General features: G+C 35.8%; 1 protein-coding gene across 1 annotated transcript in view; it reads right to left on the minus strand.

Moving 5' to 3' along the window:
• The window catches only part of RANBP17 (RAN binding protein 17), a 434,944-nt gene that overhangs the window by 117,501 nt on the left and 304,907 nt on the right, over nucleotides 1-12,536 (minus strand). The window contains exons 17-18 of the mRNA XM_030927988.1: nucleotides 2,253-2,316; nucleotides 2,053-2,161 (exon numbers count right to left, since the gene is read on the minus strand). Coding sequence (XP_030783848.1) covers nucleotides 2,053-2,161; nucleotides 2,253-2,316 — 173 coding nt within the window. The remainder of the gene's footprint in view (nucleotides 1-2,052; nucleotides 2,162-2,252; nucleotides 2,317-12,536) is intronic.

Consider the following 12,536-nt stretch of genomic DNA (forward strand, 5'->3'; position numbering starts at 1 on the left):
GTTTTTAAAGAAGTTCTCCTGTGGGTCAAATTGTATCAAACAGCATCGTATGCTACAGAGAAATCTTTTGTGAAAGGAAGTCAACTGATGCAGCAGATTTCATTGTTGTCTTATTTTAAGAAATTGCCACAGCCACCTCAAACTTTGGCAACTACCCTGATCAGTCAGCAGGGCAACTACCCTGATCGAGACCAGACCTTCCACCAGGAAAAAGATTACAACACGTTGAAAGCTCAGATGGTTGCTAGAATTTTTTAGCAATAAAGTATTTAATTTAGTTTTATTGTTTTTTGAGATGGAGTTCTGCTCTTGTTGCCCAGGCTGGAGTGCAGTGGCGTGATCTTGGCTCACTGCAACCTCCGTCTCCTGGGTTCAAGCAATTCTCCTGCCTCAGCCTCCGAAGTAGCTGGGATTACAAAACATTCACCACCATGCCTGGCTAATTTTGTATTTTTAGTAGAGACAGGGTTTCACCACATTAGTCAGGCTGGTCTCGAATTCCTGACCTCAGGTGATCCACCTGCCTCGGCCTCCCAAAGTGCTAGGATTACAGGTGTGAGCCACCACCGCACCAGGCTGCAATACAGTATTTTAAATTAAGATATGTACATTGTATCTACATCATGATATTACACACTTAATAGACTACAGTACAGTAAGTTTAACTTTTATATACACTGGAAAACAAAAACTGTGTGACTTGCTTTATTGTATCACTTTATCATGATGGTCTGGAACTAAATCTGCAATATATCTGAGGTACATATGTATGACGTAGAGTAACTAAACCTAACTAATTGACAAATGGATTACCTCTATAGTTATCATTTTTGTGGTGAGAACCTTTAACATCCACTCTCTTAGTATTTTTCAAGAATACAATATATTGTTATTACCTATACTCACCATCTATGTATAACAGATCTCTTTAACTTATTTTTTCTATCTACCTGAAACTTTGTATCTTTTGACCAGCATCAACCCAAAGTCCTCAGCTCTTAGTAACCACCATTCTACTTTGTAGTTCTATGAGATCAACTTTTTCAGATTTCACATATGAGTGATATCATATAGTATTTATCCTCTGTGCCTGGTTTATTTCTCTTAACATAGTATCCTCCAGGTTCATCCATACTGTGGCAAATGGCAGACTTTTTTTCTTTTTTATGGCTGAATAGTATTCCATTGTGTATATATACCACATTTTCTTTATCCATTCATCTGTGGATGGACACTTAGGTTGATTCCATATATCCTGGCTATTGTGAATATGCAATAAACACGGTAACGCAGCAGTTTGATATACTCATTTCATTTCCTTTGGATACATATACACCCAGTAGTAGGACTGCTGGATTGTATAGTCATTTTATTTTGAATTTTCTGAGGACCCTCTACACGGTTTTTCACAATGAATGTACTAACCATTTTTGAAGAATTCCATTTAAGCCTTTTCTGAAGTATTGTCCCCCCATCTCCAACATACATGGTCATACCATTTGCACCAGTGTAACACTCTGCCTTTTCACTTAATGTTATAATATAAAATTTCATGTATTGCCTTGTCTTTAAATATTCATTTTTATTGAGTGCCAATCATTCCATAAGTAAGTGGGCATGCCATAATTTTACAATTCCCTACTGTTGGACAGTTACATCATTTCCACTTTTTCTCTAGCTTAGACATCACTATGACGAAAATCTTCTTTACACACAAGCAAGAAAAACTTGTGTGTAAAGTTTTTCTCTGTTTAAGATTATTCCTAGATTCACAGCAGTAAAATCAAAGTGTCAAAGGACAGGCAGAAAGTAAGCTGTGAGATAAAAAATCAGTGCAAGTGTTACGTGAAGTGAAAAATGCCACCTTAAGTACAAAGATTTGTCTTTTGGCTCTAATGCTAACAAGTGAACACTCAAATCTTAGAAGGTTGTAGAAAACTGTCCGAAATGGCTAATTCTAATAAGTTACATGTTGTACCCACTAGTATTCCACTTCTTTATTCACACAAGTGTATGGCTGATCCCTTATTGAGTTTAAATTCTTAACCTTACCTAGATCTACCATCAGAAGGCGAGTGAGCGCTGTGTAGAAGGTTGTTCGACACCTGAAGTCACTGAGACTGTAACTGTCACTGATGCCAAGGAAAGGGAAGTGTTCACTCTAATGAAAGCAAAAGAGTAATCCAAGTTACTAACGCTTTACCTCAACTATTTGTAAAATTCTATTCATTAATTAAAGAAATAAGACTTACCGTGTGGTTTTTTAGCATGAATTTCACAGCATCTATCTTCACAAGTTTTTTTAAAAGGATATAGGTAATAGAAGTTAAGGACTCTAAGGAAATATATTTGTCATATCAGTATGTAATAAATCACAAAGTAACAGTGAACTGTAGTGGCATCAATTTCTACTTATAAAAAATAAATATAATTTCTAAAGAGCATTCCTATAGAAATGTCTTTCCTTTTGTTAAGAATGATAATCTATTATTAACCAATGCAATTACTTTTCTATCTTATATATATTCTAGTTATGGAAAGAAAGAATGAATTTTATAATTAAGACAAGAACTCTTTTACTATTAAAGTCTTGATAGTGGAAAATTAAAACTGACCCCTTTTTATATTTTGGGTGTAACTTGTGAACTTCTACTTACTTAATGTTATTTCATAATGAAATAATTATAAAAGACCCATAATAGGCTATCAAAAAAGAGAAAATTACTCAATTCTAAGAAACAGTGAGCTCTCTTAGTAGAAATCTAAGATCAGAATATAATTAGGAGGATATAGCTGACTGCATGTCATCAAGTATAGAAGGTCAGCTTAAAGGAACTAATATTTCTCAAGTGCCTAGTATGTAAAAGGCATTTTTCATATGTTAATTCACCTAATCTTCACAATTATACTGTTAAGTATTGATTATTATTTTTAATCCATAAATAATGAAACAGGAGCTAAGAGAAATTAAGTTGCTTGCCCAAGGTTATACAGCCATGGATTGACAGTGCTGAGATTTGAACTGTAGTTTGGTTCCAAAGGCCATGTTCTTTCTGCTGTACCACATTATCACCTGAACAGTTCAACTTAGAAGGAGTATGAAGTTAAGAAATTGGAAACATGAATACAAGGCCTAAATAGGCCTAAATAATTTCAGGTATGATGTGGATTCTAAACACATCTACTCAGTATGCAAATACCCTCTTCTCTTACTCTACCATAGTCATGTGTTTCTACCACAGCTAGAGCATCTCTCGGCCATTCCCTAACACCCACTCATGCCTTTCTTGAAGGCTATAATAATCTTATATGGTTCCATTCATATCACAAGGAAAACACTGGCTTTCTTTTTCCTTCACATCATCTCCAAATATATGACTCAGTCTACTGCCTCTGCACAGGGGCACTGAAAAGTATAATTCTAAATTTTAGTCACTCAGGCATGGGTATCAAAGAGTGGAAAACACATTGGAACACGAGTCAGGAGACCTGGGCTTGACTATACCATTCAATGAATCCAAGTAATAAACTTAGCCTGTCTCAGCCTAAGTTTCTCTCTCCAACAAATGAGGATGAAACCTGTGCCCAAGCTACCTTACAGGATTGTTCTGAGGATCATATAATGCAAATGTCTTTGCCAGTTATCAATCACGGAAAAAGAAAGATGTAGAGAATTCACAAAATGTGTGCAACTTGCAAGGCTAATTTTCACAATTCCATGAGATAGACAGTATCACTTCTATTTTTCAGGTAAGGAAATAAACTAAAAAAAGTTAAATAATTTTTCAAAAGATAAACAATTAGTATGATTTATATTCAAGTCCCTCTGATTCCAAAGCAGCTATTCCAGTTGCATATGAAGCATGTATGTTTGGCTTAGCCATATACCTGATTATTTAAAATATGTATCTACATTTTAGCATGTATCTGTATTAGACAGTAAACTTTCTAAGGACAGGGACGATATCCATGCATTTTCCCTCTTACACTGCTCTCAGCAGGTGCTCAATGCACTGTGTTTTTCTTTTTTTTCTTTTTTTGAGACAGACTCTTGCTCTGTCCCCAGGCTGGAGTGCAGTGGTGTGATCTCAGCTCACTGCAACCTCCACCCCCCCGGGTTCAAGTGATTCTCCTGCCTCAGCCTCCCGAGTAGCCAGGACTACAATCATGGGTCACCACGCCTAGCTAATTTTTTGTATTTTTAGTAGAGATGGGGTTTCACTATGTTGGTCATGCTGGTCTCGAACTCCTTACCTCAAGTGATCCACTGTGCCTGGCTGGCCACAATGCACTGGGTTTTTCTGGCAGGCTGCAGGGCAACAAGACCAAGGCTGACAGGTAGCAAGTTTTTCCTTGCCTCCAAAGATGCAGATTTGATGATTATTCCCAGTGTCAGTCACTGGGCTGAAGACCTGCCACTCAAACTTCACTCAGTTAAACAGGGGTAGGATCAATAAACTTAGAAATATCTTAAGTAATTACCAAATAGAATTCTCTTAAAATTGCAAAGTTAAAAGTGACAGGGTCTATGAGTAATAAGAATGCTGCCATTAATAGGAATCTTCCTGTCAGTGCTGTTAATAAACAGCAAGTCATGTTTTGACAATAGAATATTTATGAAAGCAATAAACAGAACATTCACAGGAAGAATCTCATCTGTCAAAGACACATTTTCTGCAGAACGGCATCTGTGCACTTTGTACCAAGGCCAGCCTCACTGCCTTTTAATTACATTCCAAAGAAAAAAATGATTAAGAATGAATTTTTACATTTTTCAATAAAGAAAAAAATGAGAGTTCACCTGAATATTTATGTTCTCTTATAGAAATTCAATTCAAAGCTAGTTATGGCTCTTAAGTGGGTCTGTAATGTTAAAAAAGGCAAATGAACACGTCATCTTTATGATCTTTACACTCTGATCTTATTCTTCTCTAAGAGACTAGGGTTCATCTGAGTTGTGCCATTTTGGCTGGGTGGAGCATTAGATAAATTATGGCAACACTAAGTTAGATTTCAGAGGTCTATTCAAAACACCTCTTAGCAGTAAACCTGGTAATGGTGGTAACAGTAACAGTAGCAACAGTACTAGAAGTCTTGAGAGTGAATAAAATTAATATAGGAAACATAAGGTACGGAACATGTCAACAGAAGAGTCACAATTCAAATCCAGATCTGTCTGTCTCTAAAGCATAGGGTCTTTTCATTAGGGTATATCAGATCCATTTGATTTTAAAGAGACTAGTTCTCCTCTAGAGATCATTTGCTCCTTGAAATACAATTGAAATCGGAATCAAGTCCCAGAAGGGACAGGGAAACATTTTATTTTAGGAGGGACCAATTCATTAATGAGCCAGCATCACATCCAGGATTGAGCAAACTCTATAGTCTGGCTGGCAGTAACCCATTAAACCGAATTCTCAGAAAATCCCTGTCTCTAGCCATACAGTTATGACAACAGTGAAGAGGGTGAAGATAGTCTTATTGATAGCTAGGATAACACATAAAGAGAAACAAGAAAATAATCTTGTAAGATGGCTGAAAATTCTGAAAATCTGTATCCTTTGAAAAGGAGGATAACTAAATTGAGAATGAACTGCTTTCTTAGGTTACAGGAGTACTACACAATTCAGTAGCTGCTCGACACAGTATCACCAAGTATGACTTCAATTCACAGTATCAGGCCTTTTCTGACTATTTACCACATTTCATCAAATCTAAAACACCACTGATTGTAAAACAAAAAAATCAATATAATATGTACTACTAAGAAAAAGTACTTAAAAATACCATCAATTATAAGATATATCCTATTTACAGAAGTGTAAAGACATGAAAAAATTTGATTTAGAATTACAGTAGTGTACTAGATACATCATATTCACTAAGTACAAAAGAGTGGGTAATCATACTGAATCTGGGCAAATATTTAAAAGTCATACATGTTCACAGATACTTTTTGCAGACAGAGTTAGATCCTGATGAAAGAAGAAAGTTCACAGATGACAATATTACATGTCAGAAATTGCCATACTTAGGTTATACGTACAAAGTATAGTAACTGAAATGTAAGTTTAGTTATTTCAAAAGTAGAATTTTGCTCATGAACCCTACTAGACATACACACACACACATACACACCCACAGACATGCACACAGACACACAAACGCACAATTCCTTTTAAGCAAATATAAAGAAAAGAACAGAAGGAAGAACTACCCATTATAAAAGTACTAAGGGAGATTATATAGGCCAAAAACTATACTAATTGGTTATCCTCATATGATATCTGGCCATTTCCGATAAGTTGGGTAATAACATCAATATTTATTCACAAGATGGACTGAAGACTTAAACGTAAGACCTAAAACCATAAAAACCCTAGAAGAAAAACTAGGCAACACCATTCAGGACATAGGCATGGGCAAAGACTTCATGACTAAAACATCAAAAGCAATGGCAACAAAAGCCAAAATTGACATATGGGATCTAATTAAACTAAAGAGCTTCTGCACAGCAAAAGAAACTATCATCAGAGTGAACAGGCAACCTAAAGAATGGGAGAAAATTTTTGCAATCTATCCATCTGACAAAGGGCTAATATCCAGAATCTACAAGGAACTTAAACAAATTTACAAGAAAAAAACAACCCCATCAAAAAGTGGGCAAAGGATATGAACAGACACTTCTCAAAAGAAGACATTTATGCGACCAATAATCATATGATAAAAAGCTCTTCATCACTGGTCATTAGAGAAATGCAAATCAAAACCACAATGAGATACTATCTCATGCCAGTTAGAATGGTGATCACTAAAAACTCAGGAAACAACAGATGCTGGAGAGGATATGGAGAAATAGGAATGCCTTTACACTGTTGGTGGGAGTGTAAATTTGTTCAATCACTGTGGAAGACAGTGTGGTGATTCCTCAAGATTCTAGAACCAGAAATACCATTTGACCCAGCAATCCCATTACTGGGTATATACCCAAAGGACGATAAATAATTCTCCTCTAAAGACACATGCACATGTATGTTTATTGCAGCACTGTTCACAATAGCAAAGACTTGGAACCAAAACAAATGCCCATCAATGACAGACTGGATAAAAAAAATGTGCCACATATACACAATGGAATACTATGCAGCCATAAAAAAAAAATGAGTTCATGTTCTCTGTAGGGACATGGATGAAGCAGGAAACCATCATTCTCAGCAAACTAACACAGGAACAGAAAACCAAACACCATATGTTCTCACTCATAAGTGGGAGTTGAACAATGAGAACACATGGACACAGGGAGGGGAACATCACACACCAGGGCCAGTTGGGGGGTGGGGGGCTAGGGGAGGGATAGCATTAGGAGAAATACCTAATGTAGATGACAGGTTGATGGGTGCAGCAAACCACCACGGCACGTGTATGCCTTTGTAACAAACCTCCACATTCTGTACATGTATCCCAGAACTTAAAGTATAATAAGAAAAATACACATAAAAAATCCAAATAGGTATAACCAAAATGAAGTATCTTAAGGGATACTAATCATCATTTACAAGGAACTGAAGTTAAGGCATAATCACAGAACAGAAGGGGTAACAATAAGTTCTAAATGCCCACAGTATGAAGTTTTGAAACTATAAAGGAAGAGAAAAAAGTCCTAATCTCTAACAATTTACAATCTAATAGGAGACAAGACCAGCAAATACTAAACTATATTAATATAACATTCATACCCAGATATATAGATTGAAAACAAGGTGTTCAAAATATTAAGAAAAATAAACCATGACTTGAAAGAAAATGAAGGAAATTAATATTTAGTGAGTATTAAAGGACTAAGGATTAAGCTATTTCATGATGGCTTTACTAAGTCTATAGCCAAGACTGAAAAATTGAATAAGCCTAATTGAGTTACAAAGTGTCAAATGAGGGAGAGCGGCAAATGTGGTGATTCAGTGAAAGATAATGAAGGGTGTCAAGGGGTAGGTAAAATAAATTTCCTTGGCCCAAGTATAAAGTACAAATTGTGGTCGAATGGAAGATCAGGAAATTAGCTATGGGAACTCAATAAGTCAAGTACCGTCAAAGGGCTCAAATTTAAGTCAATAATTTTGCTTGACCTAAGAAGCAAGTGGAAGAGATTGTGGGCTTTTGGGAAGAGAAATGATCAGATCAAAACAATACTCAAGGTACGTAATTTTGTGAAACAAAAATCTAAAGAAATTGGTGAAGGTCTACAGAAGGGGAATATGGAGGATTCTACACCTGATTCTAGTGTACAAACAAACAGAGGAGATAAATTATGGGATGACTTTTCTATGGCTGATAGAGAGAAAACAATGAAATAAATCAACATTTCCTCTGATAAAAAATGCTAATAGAAGTATGCCTGAGGGATGTAAGCTGAAACTAGTTTCATTTAACATTCTCACAAACCATCTGGAGATGGTGGTATTCAGTAAAATAAAGCAATGCATTTTAATATTGTTTCACAAAAGCAGAAATATTACTGTTTATTGCTAAATAGTTACTGTAACAGACATAAACAATTTTACTTTCATCCTTCACCCTTGTTTCGTTCTTGCCCTTTGCGTCATCTCTCATTCTCTACTCCTTCCTGACACCACATTCAGGATTCATACCCAAATGGTGGGAAGGTCAGAAACAGATGTGAGGATGTCTGGTTTGCACACTACTTAGTAAAGTTTAAAAGTCGCATACTTAATGGTTTATCTATAAGCTTATGTCTAAATGACCTCAAATAAAAGGGGCTCCCTCAAATCAGCCATATCACAATGTCACATACCCACATTATTTTTAATGTGCAGATTTTCAGAAAATTAGTATGTAATTTATCTGAGTTAAATTTAAACAGAAGAAAAAGAAACTATAATAATAAAACAACTGACTTTAAGCTCTTTGGAGCAATATAGAAAAGGAAGTTTGGAATCAGTGTCAATTCTGTCAGAATTTAAAATCCATTAGGGCAGGGTCTATGTTTTATTTGTCCTTTTGCCGTGTACTTAGCAAATGCTTAATAAATATTTGTGAAAGAGGCCAGTAAGATTCAAGATGAGTATGGAATTAAATTTAAAAATCACTATTTTAGTCTTACTAATGTTAACTCTAGATAAGGATGAAGTTCTAATTATTGTACTTAAAACAAGCAAGCAAAAGAAAGACACATGAAGCTGGGAAAGGTAGGGGTGAAAAATAAAATTTTCATGGTCATCAAGTGACTTTGAAAGAAAACAGATTCTTTGGCTTGTAGAAATGAAAATGACTGAAATAAACTAGTAGATAAATAGATTTATGATATATATGGATGGGACTTACATTCACCAAATTCAGGTGTACAGGAACTTAAGGGGACAATCTTAGAGAGTCAGTCTGAGGCCAAATGGAAGGAATTATTTATTTATACCAAACAAAACCAGAGCCAGCTCCATAGGCATGTGGGCTGTACACTTGCATAGGCGACCCTGTGCCTAGAAGAGCCTCTTCATGGTTTAATGCTTTGCTGTTGAGGTCTTGAAATTCTTAATATTTTTTGAACAAGTAACCTCACATTCTTCTTTTTGAGGTGGGCCCTGCAAATTATGTAGCTGGCCTTGCAATAACATGGAGAAGTCATTAATCTTGAGAACTGTTGAGGTTAACAGTATCAATAAGGTAAAAAAATAAAGTTTGGATAAACTCAAAAACTAATGTGGAAGTCTCTTATAGAGTCTGATTTTAAAAAGCTAGATATTGGTACTCATTGTAGTTTTGATTTGCATTTCTCTAGTGACCAATGGTGATGAGCTTTATTTCATATGTATGTTGGCTAGATAAATGTCTTCTTTTGAGAACTGTCTGTTCATATCCATCGCCCACTTTTTGATGGGGTTGTTTTTTTCTTGTAAATTTGTTTAAGTTCCTTGTAGATTCTGGATATTAGCCCTTTGTCAGATGGAGAGATTTAAAAAATTTTCTCCCATTCTTTAGGTTGCCTGTTCACTCTGATGATCAGTGATCATTAAAAAGTCAGGAAAGAACAGATGCTGGAGAGGATGTGGAGAAATAGCTTTCACAGTGTTGGTGGGAGCATAAATTAGTTCAACCACTGTGGCAATTCCTCAGGGATCTAGAACCAGATATACCATTTGACCCAGCAATCCCATTACTGGGTATATACCCAAAGGATGACAAATCATTCTACTATAAAGACACATGCACACGTATGTTTATTGCAGCATTATTCACAATGGTGAAGACTTGGAACCAACCCAAATGCCCATCAATGACAGACTGGATAAAGAAAATGTGCCACATATACACCATGGAATACTATGCAGCCATAAAAAAGGATGAGTTCATGTTCTTTGCAGGGACATGGATGAAGCAGGAAACCATCCTTCTCAGCAAACTAACACAGGAACAGAAAACCAAATACCACATGTTCTCACTTGTAAGTGGGAGCTGAACAATGAGAACACACGGACACAGGGAGGGGAACATCACACACGGGGGCCTGTTGGGGGTTTGCGGGGCTAGGGGAGGGATAGCATTAGGAGAAATACCTAATGTAGATGATGGGTTGATAGGTGCAGCAAACTACCACGGCACGTGTATACCTATGTAACAAACCTCTATGTTCTGCACATGTATCCCAGAACTTAAAGTATATTATAAAAAGGACTTCAAAACACACACACACACACACACACACACACACACACACACACACACACACACACTCTCTAGATATTTTTAGTTTTCCCATGTTTGATGATTATGTAATAAAGGCCAACTACCAACAGAGGGCCTGATAGAGAATGAAATTTCCTTTCTGAAACCCAAGTGGAGCATGTTAACTGCTACAAATTTGAGTACACAATAAATTGCAGAATAAATACTGATCAATTATCTTTCAAAAGAACAAAAACTTGAAATAATGATTAACAAACAAACAGAATTTTGGATAAAATGTGATACTGTTCTCCGTTTTCAGGATTTAAAATAAGTTTACTTGATTGCTCTGTATGACCCTTATTCTCGCTCCAGTTTTCCCAGAAGCTTCCCTGTTCCAATCATTTGAACAATCTCACCCTTTTCCCATTTAGATAGAAACTAAAATTTCTGACCAGGAAACATTTCAAAGAAGGGAAAGATCCCCAAGTACTGAACGTGAACACAGAACATAGAGGGCTGGCTCTGTACAGAGCCATTTCAGCTCTGTGCCTGTTCAAAAAAGCTATTTAATCAGAAATTCTTGGACTTTAGTCTTGAAAATATAAAGAGTATGTTAAACAGTTACTCAAATGTATTTGCTAAATTTATTATAAACACCCATGTAATGAATCTGATGGGAAAACATAAACTTTCTGTCAAAAAGGTCACTGGATTTTAAAATAACAATAATCTTACCAATTTGAAAAGTTTCAAATTTGGCAAACAGCAATTTTGGGGTAAAATGCAACAGCCACCCAGTTACAATTCGGGACCCAGTTATAATCCGGGGATTTACACCCCACATCGTTATTTAGGAACTAGACTATCCCTAAAAATGTGAGTCTAGTGAGTCTTACGAAGTCCTATGAAAAAGTGTCTGTGACAGAAGTACCAGACTTTTCTGCTCAGGACATACAATGCAGCTCTATTTTCTAACTACCTAAAGGCAGAGGTTCTCAAAGTATGGTCCTGGAGCCACCAACTTAACCGGAGGCTTGTGAAAACTACAATTCTCAGGCCCAGGCCTAACACTTCCTGAAAGAGAAACTCTGGGGAGTGGGGCCTAATACTTTGTGTTTTAAAAAGCACTCACATTCTGATGCTCACTAAAGTCTGAGACTACTGCTTTAAGGCAACCAAAGGCTTTTTAATACTTCCTAAAAATGGGGTCTTCTGTGATTTCAATTTCTAACAAGTGGTCAGATAAAAGAACACCAAAGTTCAGAGACTGGCTTTGAGCACCATTAACACTGAGTAAGGTTCATCTGAAGCAGATAAAATAGAAAAAATAAAACAGAAAATATCTGAAGACATGTACTATAAACAAAGAACATTAAAAAACCTCATAGTGAGATAACATGCTTTTCATTTACTTCTAATATTTTAAATAAAAATATTTTGAATATTAACATACAAACAGATTTCCATTAACAAGGGCCTATAGGTGATGATTTTGATCTTGCATAAGTGTTTCTATTGCTGAAGAATGCCATCTTATTCCCAATACAGAAATAATATATTGCTTTAAAATCAAGACTGAAAAACATATTATAATAAAGAAATCGATTGGAAAAACAAAACATGCATTAGGTAACCAGTAACTGCACTAAAAACAGATACACCACTCACATATTCCATTATGTAAATGAATTCAAAGATATTTCATGACTGATCAGCTAGAAGGGACATAATGATTTATAATTCAAATAACTGAGCACTGAAATCAAATTGAACTAATATATATTTCTAAATATGCAAACCTGAAATAATTGCTAAAAAATATAAATCAATGTACTCATGTTGAAATCATTCCTATACCC

Source organism: Rhinopithecus roxellana, chromosome 3 (assembly GCF_007565055.1).
Source record: "Rhinopithecus roxellana isolate Shanxi Qingling chromosome 3, ASM756505v1, whole genome shotgun sequence".
Classification (NCBI taxonomy): Eukaryota; Metazoa; Chordata; class Mammalia; order Primates; family Cercopithecidae; genus Rhinopithecus; species Rhinopithecus roxellana.